The 22,131-nt window shown below is 36.4% G+C and overlaps 1 protein-coding gene across 1 annotated transcript; it reads right to left on the minus strand.

The window, feature by feature from the left end:
- Positions 1 to 4,245: 4,245 nt before the first annotated feature.
- Positions 4,246 to 18,767, minus strand: LOC142343953 (3-galactosyl-N-acetylglucosaminide 4-alpha-L-fucosyltransferase FUT3-like). Its single transcript, XM_075395360.1, has 3 exons — positions 18,550 to 18,767; positions 8,199 to 8,261; positions 4,246 to 5,403 (listed from the first exon to the last, which is right to left on the minus strand). The coding sequence occupies exons 1-3, from the start codon at positions 18,753 to 18,755 to the stop codon at positions 4,263 to 4,265; spliced, it is 1,410 nt and encodes a 469-aa protein (XP_075251475.1). The 5' UTR covers positions 18,756 to 18,767; the 3' UTR covers positions 4,246 to 4,262.
- Between the last annotated feature and the right edge of the window lie 3,364 nt (positions 18,768 to 22,131).

A 22,131-nucleotide genomic window follows, 5' to 3' on the forward strand; every position in this document is an offset into this window, starting at 1 on the left:
CCTGCTAAAATTGTTTCACCATCGCTTAAGTTACGCGTTTAACTTGTGTACGATCACTGTTGAGAAAAAGAATAATTATTATGTTATTCGCATCTAGAGGCCAAAATTATCTACGATTTACAGAGATACACATATTTACTTATTTAGAGACACCAAAATGGTGTACGATTTGCGCTCAAAAATGAAAAATTATACGGGATCCATCCTTAGAGATGCAAAATTATGTGAAGTTACGCTAAGAGTGGCAAAATTAAGTACGATAAATTGTAAACAGCGTTCAAAAAATTCACAAATTACCACAATCGTACCTTGTTTTGCGGTGGATGCGTTGAACTTGAATCTCTGATTTTAATCACTGCAAAAATATGTAAGAACATAGCAGAAAATTTTCTAGTTTTTCATCGTTGTTAACCGCTTAGCTTACATAATTTTGCCAAAATTATTGGGCTCGGGTAATACAACTCATTGCAACTAACAAATGTCGAAACCAATCATGGAAGATATTCCTGTCTCTCTTTCTGTGCCTGTCGGTTAGGTTTCCTTTCCTTCTCTTTCTCGTTCACGTTTTGGCTCTCTCTCTCTCTCTCTCTCTCTCTCTCTCTCTCTCTCACTCTCTGTCTCTCTCTCTTTTTGTTGATGCCGCTCTTCAGCTGCTGTTATGTAGCGTAATTTCATCATCTCTGATCCTCATTAACAATGAGTTATAGTGGAAATGTTTCTTTATCATAATAGATCTAACATGCACTTTTTAGGAGATCATTGTTAATTGCTCTCAAAAGCAATTTGTAGCAAATATATTAATTCTGTTTGTCTCCTTTACGCAATTTTTCGCTTGGACGATTTTTCGTCTAATCCATTTGATATTTGTCTTCAGAAACGGGATAAAGAGGTAGCGCCCAGAGGTCACTAAACCTTGGCTAGCGGCTGACAAAGCCAACCGCTCGCCGGTCGTTTGGGGGCAATTCGCCCGACGTTAGTCGGTTATGTTTTACACTTTGAAGGCAAATAAAATGAAGAAGGTAGTAAGGGGGATGACCAAATGTTTTTTCGAAAAAAAATAAAATTATCTTTCATTTTCAACACAACCGCAATGTATACATAATCTAATTTGACAAATTTCAAAAATTTTGAGATTATAAGAAGAGAAGATTTTGAATTTGCTAACTAACTGGGAGCTTAGAAGCACTGCCCAGACCGGAACAATTTTTGATTAGACTCATGTGATCGCACATTTTTGTGCTCGAAACCCATGCACTTCTGTCTGATCAAAGGATACAAAGAAAAAGAATTACTCATTCCTCGAAAACGAGCGTGGTCGTCCGCAAAATAATCAAAGATCGAACCAGAAAATTACAGGACTTGGGGACTCAACAGAGAGGACACGGGGTAAATACTGAAAACTCAAATGAGAAACTCCTTCGCAAACCTATAACTTCGTACCAAAAAGAGGAAGCCTCACATGATTTCTGCAAAATAATTCCAAAAATTTTGCGGAATTCAAGTTTTGGACAAGCTATAACATTGACTGTACATTTGATGAAGAAACAGTGTGGCTTACCTCACGTACAACATCAAATTGAAATCACCCAGGTTGAGGTCCAGACCCAAATTGGTGTAGGATCAGAACCAGTCGAGCGCGAACCCGTGTGTTCCCAGACCGAAATTACAGGGTCTGGACGGAATTTTGAGCGCGCTACAGTCTGTACGATTGTCTGGAGATGGTCTGATCAGAGGTCATTTTGGTTTGAAAAGTCTGATCAGAGGCGACTTCCAGCGCAATTGGGTCTGATCATAATCTCTTCGAGCGCACTTTAGTCTGATCAGAGGCGACTTCGAGCGCAATTGGGTTTGATCGTAACCTCGTCGAGCGCACTTCGGTCTGATCGGAGGCGACTTCGAGCGCAATTAGGTCTTATCATAACCTCTTGGAGCGCACTTTAGTCTGATCAGAGGCGACTTCGAGCGCAATTGGATCTGATCAGAAATGTTTTCGAACGCAATTGAGTCTGATCAGGGACCATTTCGAGCGCCTTAATTTTTTCCCTTTATTTTTTTTACTGAGCGATGTTGACTCTGCCAAGAGGCAACAATAAAGCAGCGTTCTGGTCAGAGACTCATCTGAAGTCCGATAGCTCTGATCAGAAAAAAAGAGTTCAGCTGATAGCAAAGGCCGGTCCCGTTCAGAGAAAGTTTTGATCAACTGGAGACCACGATGTTTCTTATGGATAGCTGTCTAAACACATCCATTGAGTCAGAGACATAGAGTAAACGGTACACTAAATAAAATTTGGTCTCAACAATTGGGTTTCGTTTTCTTTAGCAATACTTTTATAATTGATTTTTCTTTACATGAATTAAATACTGCAAACATCAGTTTTTATGAAATGAATATATAAGAGAAAAATTAAGAGATTTTCTCATAAGTGAAAACTTTCTCTTATCAGACTAGTTCGAGAGCATTTGTGTCTGACCAGAACCGGTTTCGAGCGCGCTTCAGTCTGATCATAAATGGCTGCAAGCGCAATTGGGTCGGGTCATAAAGGCTTCGCGCGCAACTGGGTCTGATCATAGTCTGATTAAGGTCTGGGCAATTGTCTGAATTTGAGTCCGGATCATGGTCTGAAGACGGTCGGATCAGAACGCTTCCGGTCTGAGAACTCCGATCAGAGACCCTATGTATCTGGAAAGTCTAATCAGGTTTAATTTCGGTCTGGAAAGTCTGATCAGACGAAAATTTGGGTCTGGAACTCAACATGGGCAGAAACGAAAAGGCAATCAATAACGCGTTTAGGACGTCACATTAACGGAATTGTAGGAATTGTAAATCCCAACCCAAATCAAATATCTATATTTCTCACCAAAATATGCTCCTGGGTAGAACTTTGAAATACACGTACCATTTAAATTTTAATTGGATAGAAAATTTAAAAAGATCAAAAAATCTAATCGGATAAAGTTAGCAGAAGTGGTACTTAACAAAAGTGAAACACAATTTAAAAGTAACCGATCAAACTAAAACTCTTCAAACAGATTGGAGTTTGTTATGACATAACAGTTTTCTATGATGGAGCAGTATCCAATTCATCAATTCACAAGTCTTCGTAAAACATCCTTCTGAAGATATTACTTCCCGTGTCGAGAAAAAATCAAAAAATTATGTAAGATAAGCGGTGAAAAATTGTTTTTTTTTTCACAGCAAATTTAGTACCTAATTTTGCGTTGAAATGCGGTGAAATTATGTAAGTTCGCCTCCAGAGTAAGCGGTGAACCTAAAAAATGCACCATATTTCACCGCTTACTACATTCGCCGTCCTTGCACGGATTTGAACCTCTCGCCTCCTGCTGTCAGCCACTTCTTACACTGCGCCACTTATTTGTATTCAATATTTATTTTGAATTTAAACATTTACATATAGTATATTTATTTTGCATATAGCATATTTATTTTTGAATTTAAATCAAATTCATTCTACTTTGTAAGTTGAGCTTTTGTATTTTTATTTTGAATTTAATCAAATTCACTCAACTTTGTAAGTTCAACTTTTGTAACTTAACAGTCGAAGAAGAACTGGGGTAGTGGAAGAAGAAGTGGCTGAAATGCAGGAGGTGAGAGGTTCAAATCCGGGCAAGGACGGTGACTTGTAGTAAACAGTAAAATATGGTGCATTTTTGTAAGTTCACCGCTTACTCCAGCGGTGAAATTACATAATTTCGAGTAATCAAAGTAATCATAGCAAATTTATTTTGAATTGGCATTTGAAATAGATTAATTTACTCGGATCATTAATAGCAATCCGTTTTTATAATCTTAAAGCATTTAAGTTTGCTTGCTTTAGCTATTTCTTTTCCGATTTCTCTTTCGTAAATTGTCAAAAAACCATTTTAGTAACTATACCCAATCCGTAATTTTTCCATTTCATGCCTTGCATCGACTTGAAATGTAATTTAGAGGCATGTTTTATAGTACAATTTAAATCCCCGTCTCTTGTTTTCTGTGTACTTTTTGTCAATTAATTCCACTTTTCCAGAACTTTGCCAACGCGGCATGCGGAAAAGAATTGTAATAAATGTTAAGTCGTTTTTATCTGAATGGATATAACACATTTTGTACACATTTTGTCCTACATTCAAACAACTTTTTGTAGAGAACATTGTTCAAAAACCTCAAAATTGAAAAAAGTGGGCATTCTCTCCTAGTCCAAACATGTCAACATAGGTGATGCATTCGTGAGGCCGCTGGTGGGGGGGGGCACTGATGAAGATCAGCGCAAGCATTTTTGGAGGGACCGAAACACTTCTCCAATATTTGGTATTATTGATGATTGAGTTATGGACTTTTTATTTGCTTCTCTTGTTTTATACACTTTCTCGCATACTCGACAGTGGATCAAATTATACATTTGTGATCTCTCTTGTTTCAAGACTTCGTGTGTCAGACGCCACTTGTGATAAGCAAAAAATTCTTCCTTGTTACCCAATAATTGTGACAAATATTCTGCTACTTGGGAATAGTTTTTGAAATCGGCTACGTGAATGAAAGACCCAGGCAGAATTTGTTCATAACTTTCTCGCCATCCGTTCACAATTGGAATTGCGTACTGAGCTAATGAGTTACCAAATTTTTCTGTAATATAATCACTACAAATTGAGTTTTCAAAAGCAAAATAAAATTTGCATTTACTCAACTCTACTAGATATTCCACAGTGTCTCTCGTTGTGAAGCCGTGATTGATAATTTTTGTCTTGTTTACTTTTGGCATGCATCTTGGGAAGGCTTTCCCCCACATGTGAACTTTTCCTGGCAGATGATTAATTATTTCAGACGCCATGTCAAATCGTCTGCTAGGAGCGCCACAATTTGAAACCATCCAACAAAAATCTTTGTCTTTTTTATACGAATCATACTCTTTTTCAATGTTTGACATTTTTTCTCTTTTCATTCTTTTAAGCACACCTACATACGAGTCTCGGAAAGTAGCCTTTGGCGACAGTGCCGCTGTGAAGTTGAACCAATTTACTAATCGGCGGGTTCCAATAAAATCGGTCCCAGCTATGGTTGGTTCCTTCCCTCTCGCAACCCAAATTTGTTTTGGATCTCTGCTATTTTGCCCTCCTACATTATTTTGAATTCTTCCAAAAGCGTGTATTCCAAAAATCATGATTGCCGAGAAGTTTGTCCAGTGGTCTCTATTAGGGAACCCGTCTTGAGTTACGATGCAGTCGAACGGTAGATTACAGAATGGTGCGTAATTAGCTTGGGTCGAACCCTGAGAATAAGAAAAATAGAGAACCGTAACTGGGTTCGGCTTCTTTGGCCCCACTTTCACTTGGCCTGCTTCCGATTGTGTGTCTGGATCCACTGGGTATGTCATCAACTTGGCTCTATCGGGATATGGGGTATCACTAAACAAGGCACAACCAACAACATTTGGGAATTGTGGTCCAACTCAATCACATCTTTAATTAAAATTACAATTAATCACAGAAAAAAAAAGTAAGACTATTACCAGAAATTTGCTAATTTAGACCAGAAACATTAAGGCAGGAAACAAGGAAATAAATCAACTCTCCTAGCAATTCTTGAACAGTTTATGAAAACAAAAACAATTTCCTGCTAAGCTCGAGTTAAATTTTTTACAGAAATTATACGAACGTATAAAATTTGACAAAACCTAAAGTTTGATTTTTTGTATCTTTTCCGGCCAGAAAAGGTAGGTGAAACCAAGTTTGTTTAAATTGTCTTCATTATTAAACAAAATTATTTTAAGAATTACTGCCCAAGTTTTAATGAAAATACGACAGGGATAGGTAGCGGTTAAATTTACACTGACATGCTCGCCAGTCACATTCTGCTCGCATATTGGTGGCAAATGTTAATATGCGTATTGTTCAGCCATTTTTGAAATCAGTGGCTGAATTTGCTCATCAATATAAAACTATAGGAGACATATAAATTATACATAGTCAGTTTTTATATATAAGTGACCGAGCATGACGAAGATATAAGGACACGTTACCAGAATTGCATGACCAAGATATAAGGACACGTTACCAGAATTGCATCCAAAGAAGCTTTGAAAACAAAATACATGCAAACCCCGGTGTTCGGTCGAGTGTGGGGATTGGGCTGGCGAACGGATGAAATTATAAGGCTCTTCTGTTTCTCATTTTAATCAGAACTCCTAATTGCAACAAATTTTTTTTTGTCACTGATTGCAAAAAAAAACATGATTCCGCTTAAAAACGCAAACTTTTCGGAAAAAATTGAATTAAACAGTATAGAGTTTTTAACGGTTATGATTACGATTTTTGTACTGTTTGGACTATTACTCGGCTGTGTTGATCGGCTCCCTGCATTTTTCATAAACTGGGGTTGTGGGAGATTATAGAACTATGACGATTGGTCTTAAGGACTGAATACAAAAAAAATAGTTTTTTCAGGTCCAATTTTGTTAAACTCACATTGGTAAGAGATTCTGTTTTTCTCAGGAATCTGTTTAACTATTTCACTGTTAAAAATTGATGAGGTAGGACACTACCCATAGTAAGTCCTTTCACTTTTTTTGATGAGGAAAAGTCATCAAAAATCATTTCTGAAAATTTCATTCCAAAAAAGTTACAATCAATTTTTTTTAAAAAAAGTTGCGTCTACTCAACAAGTAAATCTTATTTAACATGTATCATCCCCAAACTACTGTCCCATTATGAGTATATGAAATTGCAACGCACGCGAACTTTCGAAAAACACAAAACGTACAAATGGTTGTTTTAAGTTTTAGGTTTATAGGTTTGCATTTCAAAACTTGAATTCTTTTCAATTCTTCTGAAAGGTTTGCTTGCATTGCTTCTTGATGAAACAGTTTACGTAGCTCCATTTGTTTGAATTTTTTCAATGACAGATTTAGTCCCGTAGTGTTGAAACGCAAGCGAACGTTTAGAGTTTTAAGCTTTTTAGAGAATTTGAATTTACTATTGCAGAATTTTTCTCTGTTTTCATGTTTTCGGTTTTTCGATTGTTTAACCAATACTACCTACAATCTTTGCGAAATGAGAATGTGGGATTTTTTTAAGATTAACGACTGTTCTGAAGTACTGAATAAATGAAAAATTTTCAAGTGCAGTTTTGTTGAACTCACTTTGATGAGGTATCCTTCGATTATTTCTCCAGAATCAAAAATTTTTATTAATTATTAGTAAAGTAAGAAAGTAAGAAAAGTAAGAAGTAGGACACTAGTATTGAGTCTTTTGACATTTTTTGTTGAAGAAAAATTTTTGAAAAACTTTTTCTGAATGAAAAAGTTACAATCAATTTTTAAAGAAAACTTTTCAATTTTTGGCGTTAAAATTTTTGAATTAATAAAGTTGGCAGTAAGTAATAGGATTTTTTCGCCTGAACATTGTAAACCATCAACTGACTTTTGAGGTCTTTTGATTCAAACACGCTTTGCTCTACTGTCATTTTTTTTAATTTTAAGTCATATTCCGACCTCGTCAAGTTATTCTTTACAGACCGATTGTTATGCTCGATTTGAAATCAGATTTTACTAGTCAATGAGGATTTTTTTCCACACTTTAATTGTGCTGAGTCAATATGGCTTGGATGTCCTTGGCATAACAGGAATATTCTCGACCGGGCGCGCCATTTCAGACATTTTTTGGTAAGAAATGCGCTGAATGCGCTAAAATGCACTCATTTTTCAGCTTATTTCTCACAAAATCTAGCACAGTTCAGCTTTGTCCTGAACTTTTTATTTTTAACCTTCAGCTCCTTTCAGCGCACTTACATATTATTTTAGAAAAGTCCCCACCCGTGTTGAAACTACCCCCCCCCCCCCCCCACGGACTACCACCCAAACTAATGTAAAAGTAAGGGTAATTGTCTATAGGATCCAAGCGATGAAAAATTAAGGGGTAATGAAGGGTAATTGGGGGATTTTAGATTTCACCCCACAAAAATTACCCCCAAAAAGATGTAAGATTAGGGGGGTAATTTTAAGGGGGTAAAACGATGTAAGATTAGGGAGGTAAGGGCAGTAATTGGGAGTAGATTCATATAGATGGTCTATCAGGAATTGGGCAAAGAATTTGGTTGTTAATCCGAATTAATTTAATTATACTTTCCTATACTTTTGTGCCATTTGTAAATGGTACAGAGCAGTATATAATCTATGGACGAGCGAATGTTTTGGTATACTAACCCAGGTGACAGCATGGGAAAGGCAGGATTCTCCTGTAGTACTCTCCCCTTTTCAGTCGGTGGCCTGAAACACAGAATGAAAAATTTAAAGTACCCATGTAGGCAACGTTTTTTATCTTCAAATAATCTATCCCATAAAGTTGAAATGGATCTTTTCCGTTTGTGCCCCATCCAGTACGTTATGCTCCCCCCAGTTAAAGAGCACGTGTCATTACGTGGTAAACCATTATGTAAAAATAATATGGCACGTGAGTCTGAAGGGGTGCAAAAAATATGCACGCACTAAGCGGGGGGGGGGGGGGGGGAGGGAGGGGGTCACAAACGGAAAAAATCCGTTGAAGTAACAGAATGTTCGAAAACGCCAGAAACATGCAAAAGAGCAATGTGGACAGTATTTTTTTGAAACGTCCAATTTTTTCAACCATATGGGACACACTATAGCTTTCATGCACTCGGCAAATTGAAAAGCGGACTTTGGCTTTGATGGAAAGGACATCATAAAGTATAAAATGTAAACAAAAATTAGATTAATTACAAGCAATAATCGAGAGTCTCGAGTAAAAATCCGAGGCTATCTGTCTAACTCAGACGTGGTTGAACGGATTTCACAATACAAAGCCACTTTATACTTATCTGGTTATCTGTCCCTTTTCCATTCAAGCAGAAGGAAAAGGCCCGTTGGAGTTGGAATTATCTTCCTCGATCAGACAAAATATAAACCGGGAATAGTAGACTATTGTCAATGCAGCAAAGTACAAACAAAAACAGGTAAACTAAATTTTGATAATATTGTTCCAATGTACATCACAAGCTTGTATATGCCGTCGAATGCTGTGAAATATGCCGAGATATTTTTCACTCGTATTGAACAATACCTTGAGTCTTTAATCTTGCGGGGAATTTAATATTAACTTTTTTAAAAAATGGTAGAAACCAACAATTTTTGGAAATTACGAATGACATTTAACTTTTAAAACGGACATAGGTGCTTCAAAATTACGAACGTTCATGTTCGATCATTATTTCGTTTTTTTTTTTGCTGTAAACTCCGGTAGGCAAAATGAATGTTCGATGTCACTCGTAAAAATAATTAAATTGGTGTTTTTATTACCATAATGTAATCGAACTCAAAAAACAACGAAGTCTATGCGAATACCAAAATTGGCTTTTTAAAAAACTTTATATTTGAGTAAAATTTTAAATGAGCTTTTTAATAAATGCTTTACTACGGAAATTTTTCTTGGTTGTCCCGAAGTTGGAAAATGTTATCGTTAAACAAAGATGGATACTTATCAGATGCAAACTATTATCGTCGACAGTTTTTTAGCTATAAATTGCAAAATTTCTTGAAAAAATGTTTTTCATTCGCATCTTATATAATTTCACCAAACTTAGTCCCTTTATTAGTAAACATTTTGCATTTCAAGAACCCTAAAGTGCAGTTGAGTCCATGAGAAATGAATGTCTAATTTCTTGAAAAAAAATCAAGTTGCACGCTCTTAGACGTACGAAAAGCTTTTGATACTGTTGAGCAAAACATTTTGTTAGCTAAATATCTGAATCAGCTAAATATCTGAAGCTAAATATCTGAATCAGATCCCCATCAAAGCTATCAGAAGTAGAATACGGAGCACCTCAAGGATCTGTTTTAGGACATTTTCTACTCATTATTTTTTTGAACGTAAATTATATGAAAACAGGCTCTCCGGGAACAGAAGGAACTCTGTTTGCAGATGATGCTGCAATACTGAAACATCTAGATAAAATTGACATGACCAAAAAAAACCCAAAATTTTTACGTGGAGCAGAAAAGTAGAATGAGATTTGAAAAAAAAGAGTTCATCAAAGAAAAAAACAAATCAAATCAAATTTATTACAAATACGAACAACAATCAACTGTACCAGAAGGCGTAGAGAAGAAGGAAAACAGAAATTTATTGAAAACTCTAATATTGGCGATAGACTGCAGTGTTCGTTTTTGTAAAGTCTTTGAACGGGTCAAATGAAAGCTAGTACAATCCTGGATGATATTTTTCAAGCTGCAAAAATGATTTCATGACAACTGAGATGAGTTTTCAACACATACGTAAAACATTTGATTTAATGTGGTAATTTGCTTTATGGTACTGCCAGGAGAAAATCATGCATATGATTGAGGTTAAATTAAACCAAATTTTAAATTTCAAACGGTTGCTTGTATCCGCACAAATAATAACAAACGCCCTTTGAAAGAAATACATAATTACAATCTTATCAATTTGATTATCAAAAGCATTCAGCTAAAAAAAACTTACTCTTGGGTCAAAATTTTATTTATAAACAAAGCAGAACTTCAATTGTTGCGCAAGAAAGTGTACAAAATTCAACATAACAACAAGCTTCCGAAGAACAATTTGAAAAGCAGAACTAGAAAAATAATTTTTGTCTTTGTCAACCTTGAAACCTTATTCAAATACAAAATTTAAACAAGCTTCAAGCAGGAAACTAAAAATTTTGCCTATAAAAAATTGGAAACATATGTTCAATTTAATGATTTTTTAGTCAATTTGCTTTAAGGCAAAACTTATTTCTTTAGTTAGGGATCCAAGGCATTAGAACGTATTTTGTCAATTTTCAGTTTTTTCCTTCCTTATTTTTTCATAATTTTTTGTCATAAACTTCCAAATTTAAACGAAAGATCTACACTACAGTCATAGTTAGAATTCAACCTCCAGTAAAAGAAGTACTTGTAAAGTGGAAGGACGTCTTGATTTTGTTTTCTTTGTTGTTAAATTTTGCTCAACAAAATTTTGTATTTGATTCAGTACGCTTCCATTTGCGACACTAGGAAAAAACATATAGAATGTTTTTACTAGTATTATTGGTATTGTTCTAAATATTATTACTATTATAATAATTACTGATACCATAAACATTATCATTATCATTTTTATTTTAATATTGCTGTTCTTATTAATATTATTTTTTTTATTAATTTTGTTATTATTGTTATTATTATTAATAATATTCTTCAAGGTACGTCGTAGAAACTTCACCTTGATGGGTCCGAAGTAGCCCCCTCCAGTATGAGTGCACGGGAAAAGATGTTCATCAAGTCGCTCTCGAGGTAGATCCACCATCGGTGGGTGGTTTGGGTTGGCGTTCCTGTATATGTATTTGATAGATCTCGACTTGATTTTTTGTTGTGCATTTTGCAACCCGACAACCCTGAATACATGTTCAAGAATGTCTCCCACATATTCCGTGCTATCATGTAGGTTGTCGCAATTTGCTTTCGCCAACAGAAGTTGTACAACTGGAAGCTTCACTGTTAACAATGTGGATTTTCGGCATTTTAATCGAAATTTGAATGTTTCAGTCAACCCTTCACGCAAATAGTTTTAATTTTCTCTTTAAAAGATGACAGTCGTACGACGCTCAAGGCTTTGGAGATTTCTTTACTGCTTGCTGTCGACTTTAAAACATTCGGGAAGCCTTCGGTTTGAACAAATCGAAACAGTAATTTTTCTGCTTGACGGATCTCGTCTGCTTTGAGGGTTCCCGTTCTGCATCGTCTTAAGCCATACAGTAGGCAATGAAGTTTCTGATTCTATTGAAACTGCTCTATCAGATCCAGTCAAATGGTTGCTTAGCCTGTGTGTCTGTCGCTACGGCACTTATAGCTTGCTGGGGTTCGAAATCATTCTCTTGAAACCACGCTCTGGCCACTTATCTTCGTCCTTTTGTAGCTATGCTGGCTCGTTTAACCACCCGGATACCGGGAGTCCTTCATTGGACATTCCTCGGGTTCCGATGTTAGCAGGTTTCTCGACATCTTTGAGGTGTCTCCATTGATCTATCCATGAGTTTTCCAATATTTCCGCTGCTCTGTTTATATCGAACACCTGTTGTTTCTTGTGCGCTGACTGTAACACCATTGATGAATCGGTCCAATGATAGATTTTGTCAACTCTGAATTCAAAATTGCTGAGTATCTACTTTCTGAGGCTAACTCCGTAAACTGCGGCTGGGAGTTCAAATTTTAGTATTGGCATAAGTCTGATGGGTGCCACAAGGCATTTCCTTCATACATAAGTCAGTCTTAACATCTCATCATCTTGCAGATATGTCACGATGCACATTGCTTCTGAAGCGTCTGTAAATATGTAAAGTCTCTGGTTTGAACATCCAGTTTCAAAAAATAATTGATTTATTAATATCGTCTTTATTTGTCTCAATTCAGAGGACCAATCCTTGAAGAGTTTTGAGTGGTCTGCTGACAACTATTTGTCCCATGCTTGCCCCATTGCTACCGAAAATCTGTTAAGTAGAACTCGCATTCGTACGGTTGCGGGTAAAGCTATTCCAAGCGGTTCAAAAACTGTTGAGACAAACGATAGGACAATTCTCTGAGTTATTTTGGTGGAGAGTATTGCTCAGTTCCACGACAGACAATAAGACTATCTGTTTCCACGTTCCAGTTTGGTCCAAGAGTTGAAGTTGATTGTGGTTCAACTTCGAAAGTTTTCAAAACTTCCGTTGACCTGTCTGATTCTGGGATTTGTGACTTTATTTCACCGTCGCTCGTCATCAATTTTGTCAATTTGAATCCCCTAGTAACTTTCAATTGCTTCTTGAGGGGTTCTGACTGACTTGAGGAGGTCGGGCATGAAGAAGTGTCACTGTACCGTTCTGACGATAATTTCGCCGTTGACTGCATCTTTTTTCGCCACTTGGTGCAAAGCGTAATTTGCACAAGTCGGCAAGTTTATCGCCCCAAAAACTTGTCTTCTGTAATCGTAAACCTCCAGCTTCCATTCTGGAACTTCTCGCCAGATGAACTGCAGACATGGGCTGTCAGTGCTCGGGAGTGCGATTTGAAGAAACTTTGAAGAAACTGCTTCTATGTCGGCTGATAAAACTATTTGGTGTTCTCGGAAGCGAAAATTATTTCCAATCAAACTCTGCAGCATGTCTGGTCCAGATAGAAAACTGTTTTTAAGGGCTACGCCTTGATAATTTACTTCTGCGTTGCACACTCTTCTTTCATTCTTGGGCTTGTGTGTGTTGATGACAGGTTGATGTGGCAAATACCGTTGCAACTTGTATTTGATTTCGTTCAATTAAGTTTGATCAACTTTCCGAACGTATCTTGCATTGCAATCTATGTCAATGGTTTCTTGGTAGCGCTTATTTAGCGATTCATTTTTCTGCTGTCGTTGTTCTAAGGAATTGGGTTGCGCCATTGCACAGTAGAAGTTGTTCGGTAACTCCACTTAGCCCTCTCGCCACAGAAGTCCAACGTCGTATCTTTCACCGTTGTTCGCTCCAACGTGTTGTTCGCTCCAACGTCTTGATTGCTCAATATTCTTCTTTTGAATGACCAGTGAGGTGGCATTGGGAGGCGTAGGACTCGATATCCCACCACTTACTCAACAGGTTTGCTAATTCATCATCTGCAGTTGATGTTGCCAATGTGGCAAGAGTTGCTGCCTGTTTCGCTGGTAGTGGGCTACTTTAAGCCCTGCTAATCTTTGATTTAACTTTCCATGGTGCAGTTTTGTATTTTGACTTCTTGAAATCGAAAGGGTGTTTAATGTCGTAACAATCGTGTCCAAGAATCATCTTACCCTCGTTTAGATTGTAGGTCTTATTTGGCAGGTTTCTCAAATGTGGGTAGCGGTCTCTCAAATCTTGCAGCTCCACAACCTGATCACCCAAATTCAGTCTCTTGTGCACATAGAGCTGCACTGTTGCCGATGGTCGAAACTTCCCATTGGCTGAAACAACTATTGGCACTATCTGAGTCTTAGTTTCTGTTAGCCACGAACCCCTGGTACTGATAAAAACGCTTCTCAGCCTTGGATTTGAAGTTTAGATACCACTGAATTGTCTACAAATGAGACTGAAGATCCCGAATTACACATTGCTAGTACATTTAGTTTTAAATCTCTGTCTCTCAGTTTGATCCTCACTACTGAGAGAGAGTCTTCTTTGAGTGATGTCAGTTGCTACTGCCGTTGTAGCATCTGATACTTTCTTTGTGCTCTCCTTCTCCGAGAAGTCGCTGTGCAAAAGTCTGTTGTGTCGTTTCCGTAGTTGGAAACACCTCATGTCCTGCTTTTGCAGTCTTTCGACAGATGATCTGTTCTCAAACGATTGAAACACAGTCGGAACTTCTGGACATGCTCTCGTTGTTCTGTTACTTTCATTGGTTGGAACTTCTCACAACTTCAAATAGGGTGTTCTTTGAAGGAACATTCGAGATTCTTTGGTTTGCTTGACTTGTCAACAATTGAAGCAAGGGAACTCTTCTTTGGTATATCACGAAATTTATTTTCCTTCAAACAAGGACTTTGTCTGCGCTAACAAGTTCTCATGAATACTGCTTTGGAGGCAAGCCACTCTTTGAAAAAGATAAGGCTGCTTCTCAGTAGTCAATGATCTTGCATATACTGCAACCACTGCTCCCTCAGTCGCGGAAAATGTTTTTTGTTGTTGAACTTAGTCCTCCTTCTCATTCTAAGTCGGATGTGTCTCTAAGTTGAGTTCAATTGTTTACCTTATTTGTAACCACATTCGCAAATTTGACGATGCTCGAAGAACCGTCATTCCGAATTGGAAGATGAGTATGTGTTATCTTGAGTTGAGCGTTGACTATGACATCTGATATGCCGTACTTCTAACAGAGTGTGTCCCAATTATGGTTGTATGATTGTGAGTTGAATGCCTTTCCCGATATTGCTTCTTTCGTATGATCCGTGTGACTGGTCTTCAGGTATTGCAAATTTTCCATATAGTTGATTTGTTTTTGATGAACAACAAAATCAAAAAGACCCGACCACTCTGGTCACTCCAGTGGATCTCCTGAAAACTCAGTTAGCTTTAGTTTTGGCAAGCCAATCTCACCACTGTGTCAATGCACATCGTTCATGCTGTTGTAGACGTAATTAGTAGTGTTGTTGCTGTAATTCTTTTTTACGTCGACGCAGTTCAGTTTCTTCACGTTCAATTTCTAATTGATTTTGCCAGTCTCTCATCGGTTGCTCTGCTTGTTGCTTAGACATCAAGTTTTCAAGTTCCATCCGCCCACCTTGAATTTGTCTGGACGAGCGTGACTTGGCAACACTGAATTTTTTCTACTGCTGTTGGTAGCAGACTTCTGAGAAGAAACCTCATCTTTCTACCCCTTTGCATTTGAAGCGTTTTTATTGTTGTCAATTACGGTCTGGTTTTGATCAGTTTTGCTGATTGACGTTGATGCCACAAGGGATATTTGGTTACTACCATCAGTGCTGTGCCTATACTGCTTGATCAGGCCTCGATAGTAACCGCTACTATCACTGAGATCCACAAACCTTTGGGTGCAATCTTCTGGCTGTATTATTTTGAATCCATTCTGCGCAAACCTCATCTTATTTTTTACTAGATTTTACAGATGATTATACAATGGCTGTTTTCGGAGTCGCTGAAGTTTTCCGCCTTCAACTATTTTTTCAATGTTGACATATGACTCCAATTGGGAAACAGTAGCTTCCACTTGTTTGAAGGCTCAAAATGTGTCTTTCCGACATTCGAAAAGTCTTTGCGACAGCGTCCAATGTCTCTGAGAAATAGTATTTTGTCAAATACTTTTCTGCAGGCCAAAGTTGGTAGTTGTGTTTTGGTCCACCAAATTGAGTTGACAAATTGCTGCTGTTCTTGTTGTTTTTTGGGTCGGAGGACGAAATTTTGTGTCTGATCAAGAATCTCAATGGAAACGATATATCACAGCGGGGTTCTCTAGCTTTTCGCTGGCCTGGTCCTTCACTGAATTCGATTGTCTAATGATCTCGTAGAAATAAATAGTCGCTCGGAAGTTTAAAGGACTGTAACTTTAATTTTGTTGAATGAAGTTAAGAACATTCATAGTAATAGTCTATGTTCAGTCTCCTGCTGAATTTTGCAAGGTTTCAGCCAAAAACTAGGATTGTTGTTACCATTCAACGAGAGAGCTCAACTAACTTAAACTCTAAAGAACTTATGTTCTAGCAAATTTTAGAATAAAAAGACTAAAGTTGTTGAAGAATCAAATTTTAGTCCAATCTGAGAGCTAACTGCTCTTGGTAACAGTTTCTATTGGTTCTGAATACAATATCGTTCCTTCATTCAAACAATTCGATTAAAGTGAATAATCAGATAGATATAGTTTAGAACATCACTGCTACTCGTTTCTGACGGGTTAATCAAGTAAGTGATTTACGTCACTGCTTACATAGCAAATGTGCATTTACTGCAATATTTAAATTTATTGATATGAGCACGGATGGTTATTACGCAGCTCTAAATGCCTCAAATGTACGGTATTTGATCTTTAATGAAATAAATGATCTTTTGTGCGGCAAAAATATCATAGAACAAAAAATTGAAGAATTTTAACAATATATGACAAATTATCAAAAAATGCCAATTTTGCACCATATAAGTACTAAAAGCCACAGTTGTGGGTCTGATGCTAGAACGTTTGTCGTTTCATGATTAGTTTAGAGTTAAACCTTATCGTGTGCCTTAACGTCGGGTTGCTCAGGTTTTCCCTTCCCAAAATTGGGGGTTCCGAACTTTTTTCGGTCCAAACCTGTAAAATGTTTCAGTTTTGACCGTTTTTGAGGTTGGACAAATTCAAAGTTCTTTCAGTATCAAAAAATATTTCTTGATCTCTTATGGCTCTTGTTGCTGATTTGAAGGGGTGACAACAATCATTGTAAGCTCTCTCTTAAACTATATGCTAGAGTAAGCTCTCTCTTAAGCTCTCTCTTAAACTGTAAGCTCTCTCTTAAACTAAATATTCAACTATTATCTATCGTTCGTACATTAGTGCCCAGTACTTTAGTTGCACACTACTTCGAGAGTGATTCTGTTTATGCTAAGTAGTTAAGAGACAGGCAATGTCTGGTATCAACTTTACGGTTAGCTTTCTCGGGCGACACATTTTTTGAGATATGTTTGACGCCAGTGATAGAAAGTTAAAGAGGAAATGATGAATTTCGATTCTTTCCAGTGTTGTTTTGGAAGGCCGTATCATGGCGCAGTCAGCAGATATCTTCTGATAATCACGTTTTCATTAGATTATGATTAAGATGTTATTTTATTTTAAAAAGTGTTTCAAAGTTGTCTTCATTTGTTCCCTGGTTTTGAATTGGTCTGTCTTTATGGTTTAATTATTAAAAACTAGTTGTGGTGTTACGTAGAGGATTAGATAAATCATCTAGCTTTTTCATTATCTTTTGATCTTCATGGTCAATTTCATTGTCAGATATTTCTATTGAGAGAAATTTGAACTATACATTTTCTTTGATTTTTCAGAATTGTAAAAAATAATCATCAAGTTTGGCCTGCCTTAAATAACGAGATATTACTAGAAACACCATCTTACAATCCCCGTTATATTCCCGCTAAGATTCGCGGACTTTTTCCAGTTGTTTCCTGGATCCGATCCGGGAGAAAAATCTGGATGGTATTAGGATTTCCGTGTTTCGATGCGCTGGGCTAACACTCAAATTTCATCCTGAGGCTCACAATAGTAGCTGATCTGGACTCAAGGATTCCTAGTTTCGGAAAAAAATTGTGACAACCATTGTTTTTGGTATGTAGCAGATTCTAAGATGTTTTTATCAAATTTAACATAGTTTGGATTTTATATCCCCTCCTCCCAGCTTAGTGGGCGTCAACCTCTCCCCCCAATCAATTGTGATATATAGCAATGTGATATGTGTAGCAATAACACATAAATTGGTCAGTGGGGGGTCTTAAAAAAGGGGGGTTGACTAAACAGAATGATTCTTCGCTTCATACCCAAGTTCAGGAGTATTTTAATGATCATAAATTTAAAAAAGCACAGCGGGGGAGGGGAGGAGAGGGTTTATTACAACGAGCACTTTAACCTGGTTATCTAGTAAATCAAACAGAAGGATGAAACCACCCGAATGCTCCGACTGTCTTCATGAGATGATTTGACAAAGAGAACTTAATCAAAAAAAGGCAGACAGGATATGAACGTAATCTGAAATTAGACTGACATCACACTGTCATCGATATTCTCACTCGTTACCGTAGATAACCATTAACTAATAACCTTTGTTTCACCACATGGATTCGACTAATATTCCTTTGAGATCCAACCCACGTACAGATCAGATGTTTATCTTGCAAGATTCTTATGCAAAAAGGGTTATCTTGTATGATTTTGCAAGGTTTTGAAAGAAAATCTTGCAGAGCGATTTATCGTCAGGATTGCAAAAAAGATTGCATATAACCTGTAAGATTGTGCCAGATTGTTGCAAGATAACTATATTCGAAGTCAACTGGTGAGCATTCATAACTCAGATTAACCTTACTTTGGATTTGGAGACGCTGTTGTGGAAGTTATTTGGATCTTTGGCAGTGCTTTTATCTTCATCGGTGCAGGAGTGGGCATGAAAGAGAGATTTGATAAATTTGACATATAAAGGGCAGTAATAATGACACATGCGAAAACAACTACACAAGAAAATATAACTTTTGTTTTCATGATTGTTTTTGGTACATTTAGCTTGTGCAGCATAGTATGAGTAGTCAAGTTTAATTAGAAGTCTAGTTTAGTTTATGAGCCAGTTTATACTAATTTTACTATAGTTTAACTTCAACTCGCTTTAACGTCTAGTTTTGTCTTGTTTTTAATCAGAAAAAAATGTCAGAAAGTTGCCTGTTAGAATAAATGTTAATCACAAAGGTGGCGTGTTAGATCAGCACCATTTTTTCTTTCCCATTTATAATATCTGAGAAGTTCTGATGGTTTTCTTGGCGAATCGTAATAAAACTAGAAACGTTTTACTATATGCAGATTCTATGTAATGTAACGACTAAATAAATGAACAAAGAAAAATATGAACATTTTGCAATGTTTATATTTTCCCGGACTGAACGGCAAGTCAATATTAGTACCCCTAGTCTAGACCTGGGATTATGAAAAGAACGTCCTCGACCGATGGAAAGACTGTCCTCGACAGATATTGGGTATGAAAAGAATTTGTCTGGACCTTAACTGATGTCCTCGACTTTGGCTGGAACTAAAACAACCGTCCTCGACTTTGCCTGGAACTAAAACAACCGTCCTCGATTTTGGATAGACAATTAAAACGTGTCTTTGAATTTGGCAGGACAATAACATTTTGCCTTGAATTTGGCTGGATTGGTTTCAATTGTTCTGGAAAGCTTCTCAGCTTATGATATTTAATGTTTCACTCCGCTTTTTTTCTGTTAACCATACTTTTCTGTGACTCAATTCATTATGAAGCATTCTTAAGTAGCAACTACTACAAAAACCAGTTGTCAGTATCCGACTAAACTGAAAAAACTAACAGTTCCTGCAATATAGTTGATCATGCGTTTTCGGTTGCGATAATTTAACGTTTTTCATTGATAAAAGATGTGCCTCGCGAAAACTGTAAATGGTCACATTTCTTATCCTTCCAAACCGTTTTAAAATCATCCGGCACTCCTACTTATGACATAACGGCACTCCTACTTAAGTTTACACACAATGTTTGCCCTCAAACAATTTTTATCGTGCCTAAACGGATAAACGGAAAATTTCATATCAAATTTAACGTCGATAACTTATTTGAATTAACCGTTTCGACAAAACTCGCTCACTGGTCGTTTCAATTATTCATTCTGTTAGTACCAATAGCAAATAGTTTAACATATGGATGGACACAGGTTTTTATATGAAAAAAATTTGGCCGGATGGAGTTTTATGTATGAAAAGAATTTGGATGGAACTATGAAAAGAATTAATCTAGACTTTAACTAGGGTCCTCGACTCTGTAATTTAATTCAATATTTACCCCCCACCTGGAATTAGTAGGTCTTTTCATTAATTCCAGATCTCGACTAGGGACGACCAATTGCAAGTATTATATATATATATATATATATATATATATATATATCAGTACTTCTTCAGAGCTATGATTTTGTCACTTTTTACACTTGTCAGTATAAATGCTAGTCTTGGCCAAGACGTGCAAGTCTAAATGCTAGTTGGAGGTTTCCAAGTCAACTATTTTTCACCGAAGTGAAATTTATTCAAACTGCTGTAAAGAATTGTGAAGAAAATTACACTCAACACAAACTACCATTTGAATCAATTTCATATTTTGAATCAATTTCATATTTTGAAATATCAATGTAGTTCATTCTCGTGTACGCCACATTAACACAGATTTAAAAGGAAAAAAACATTAGGATTATTTAACAAGTTAGCATGCCAAAATACGCATTATTTCTGCTAGGGCTCTACCTGGTTTTGAGCACTCATTTAGACTTGTTGAAACATAATGTTCAAGTTAACTAAGTTTATACTTTTATATATGCACTTATTAAAAGCTAGCACAGCTATGCTTTGAAGTTATTTCGTATTTCAAAGAAAATTTGTTGCTTATAATGTAAGCATCAAAAAAATAGAAGAAGAAAAGATCCCACGTTACGAATATCAGAAGTCAAGTCCCTTTCTCCAAAATGAAGTGGGAAAATCGCTGACATCAATTGAAAATTTTTTTTACTGCTTATATCAACTTAAATAACTGAAAATTGTGCAAAATTTTTGGTGTATTTTTTGAGTGCAGACCCGGTGTTATCTTTGCAAGACTGCAGAACAACTATAGTGTTGTCAAGAATCTTATGAGACTTCACTAGAAAATCTGTCAGGATTATGCATACCTTTACAAGATTTTTAAGAGTCCTGGATAGGGTTAAAAAAATAAATTCACAGTTTTTCAACAAATTAAGTGGATAACTGTGTACGATTTGTCCACTAAAACATACAATTTAAGCTGTAGTCAGCCCCTTGCACGTTTTTCCTTTTCACATACTACTATAATTCTTTCCTAATTTCAGCACCCTTTTTACGCAAAAATCAGCAGCAAGGTTACATCTCGCACGCCGTTCTGTAGAAGTACCCATAATTCTAAAAAAGGCTTTAAAAAATCTGGCAATGTTTATGGAGGAATTGTTACAATAGAAATTTTGCTCACGAGAAATTTGTAGTCATAGAACTTCCATTTATGAGAAAGTTGCGGTCATGCCAATTTCTTATTTTTTTTAAAAATTTTGAAGTCCATAATATGAGTTTTATGATTACAAAATTTTGTCAACCCATGTAAAGCTTTTCTTTCATCAACTGCGTCAATTTTTGACGGCTTAGGAAAATTTTGGCCATTTTTCAGGTATACAGGGTTGCTAGGCTAATTGCACTTTTGGACAAAATATTCACAAGAATTAACATGCTTCAGCAATATAATCATCTTTTTCCACCCAGTTTGTCTCCGCATTGCACATTCTCCTCGCTTTCATGTAAAAATTTTCGCATTTTCAGCCCTCTTATATTTTTTAAATCACCTTCAGCACCTTTGAAACAGTTTTGTAATAATTTTGTAACAATTTTGTTTTTTTTTTGTTTTGTATCAATTTTGTGGTTTTCTTTGGTAACAAATAGTTTTTTAGTTGAACAACTTTGTTTGCAATTTTTGCAAAAACTTTGTAAAAATTTTGTTTATAATTTTTGCTGAACTGTGTGAACTATGAAGTATCATGTGAAATTTTGTGAGTGAAAAACTTTGCAAAAAAAATGCATCAAATCTGCTGATTGTATTGACTGTTAAAAGGCCGAGTTTATGCCAGGATTATTACGAATTGGTGGTGTTTTAGTGGGAGAAAAGATGACAGGAGTAAGAGGTTTCAACATAAGCAAATTTCTGTCAAAACTAACAGACCACCAGGCTACTTATGCTAAAAACAATAAAACAGCACAACAAAGTCTAACAACAAGTATAAATGGGTCAACAGTTGTTTTGGGAAAACTGTTTCAAATAACTACTGCTGACAAAAATTTTTGAGAAAGAATTTCACCCTAGACATTTATCAACAACAAAAGCTAT

Source organism: Convolutriloba macropyga, chromosome 8 (genome assembly GCF_964194025.1).
Source record: "Convolutriloba macropyga chromosome 8, txConMacr16.3, whole genome shotgun sequence".
Lineage (NCBI taxonomy): Eukaryota > Metazoa > Xenacoelomorpha > Acoela > Convolutidae > Convolutriloba > Convolutriloba macropyga.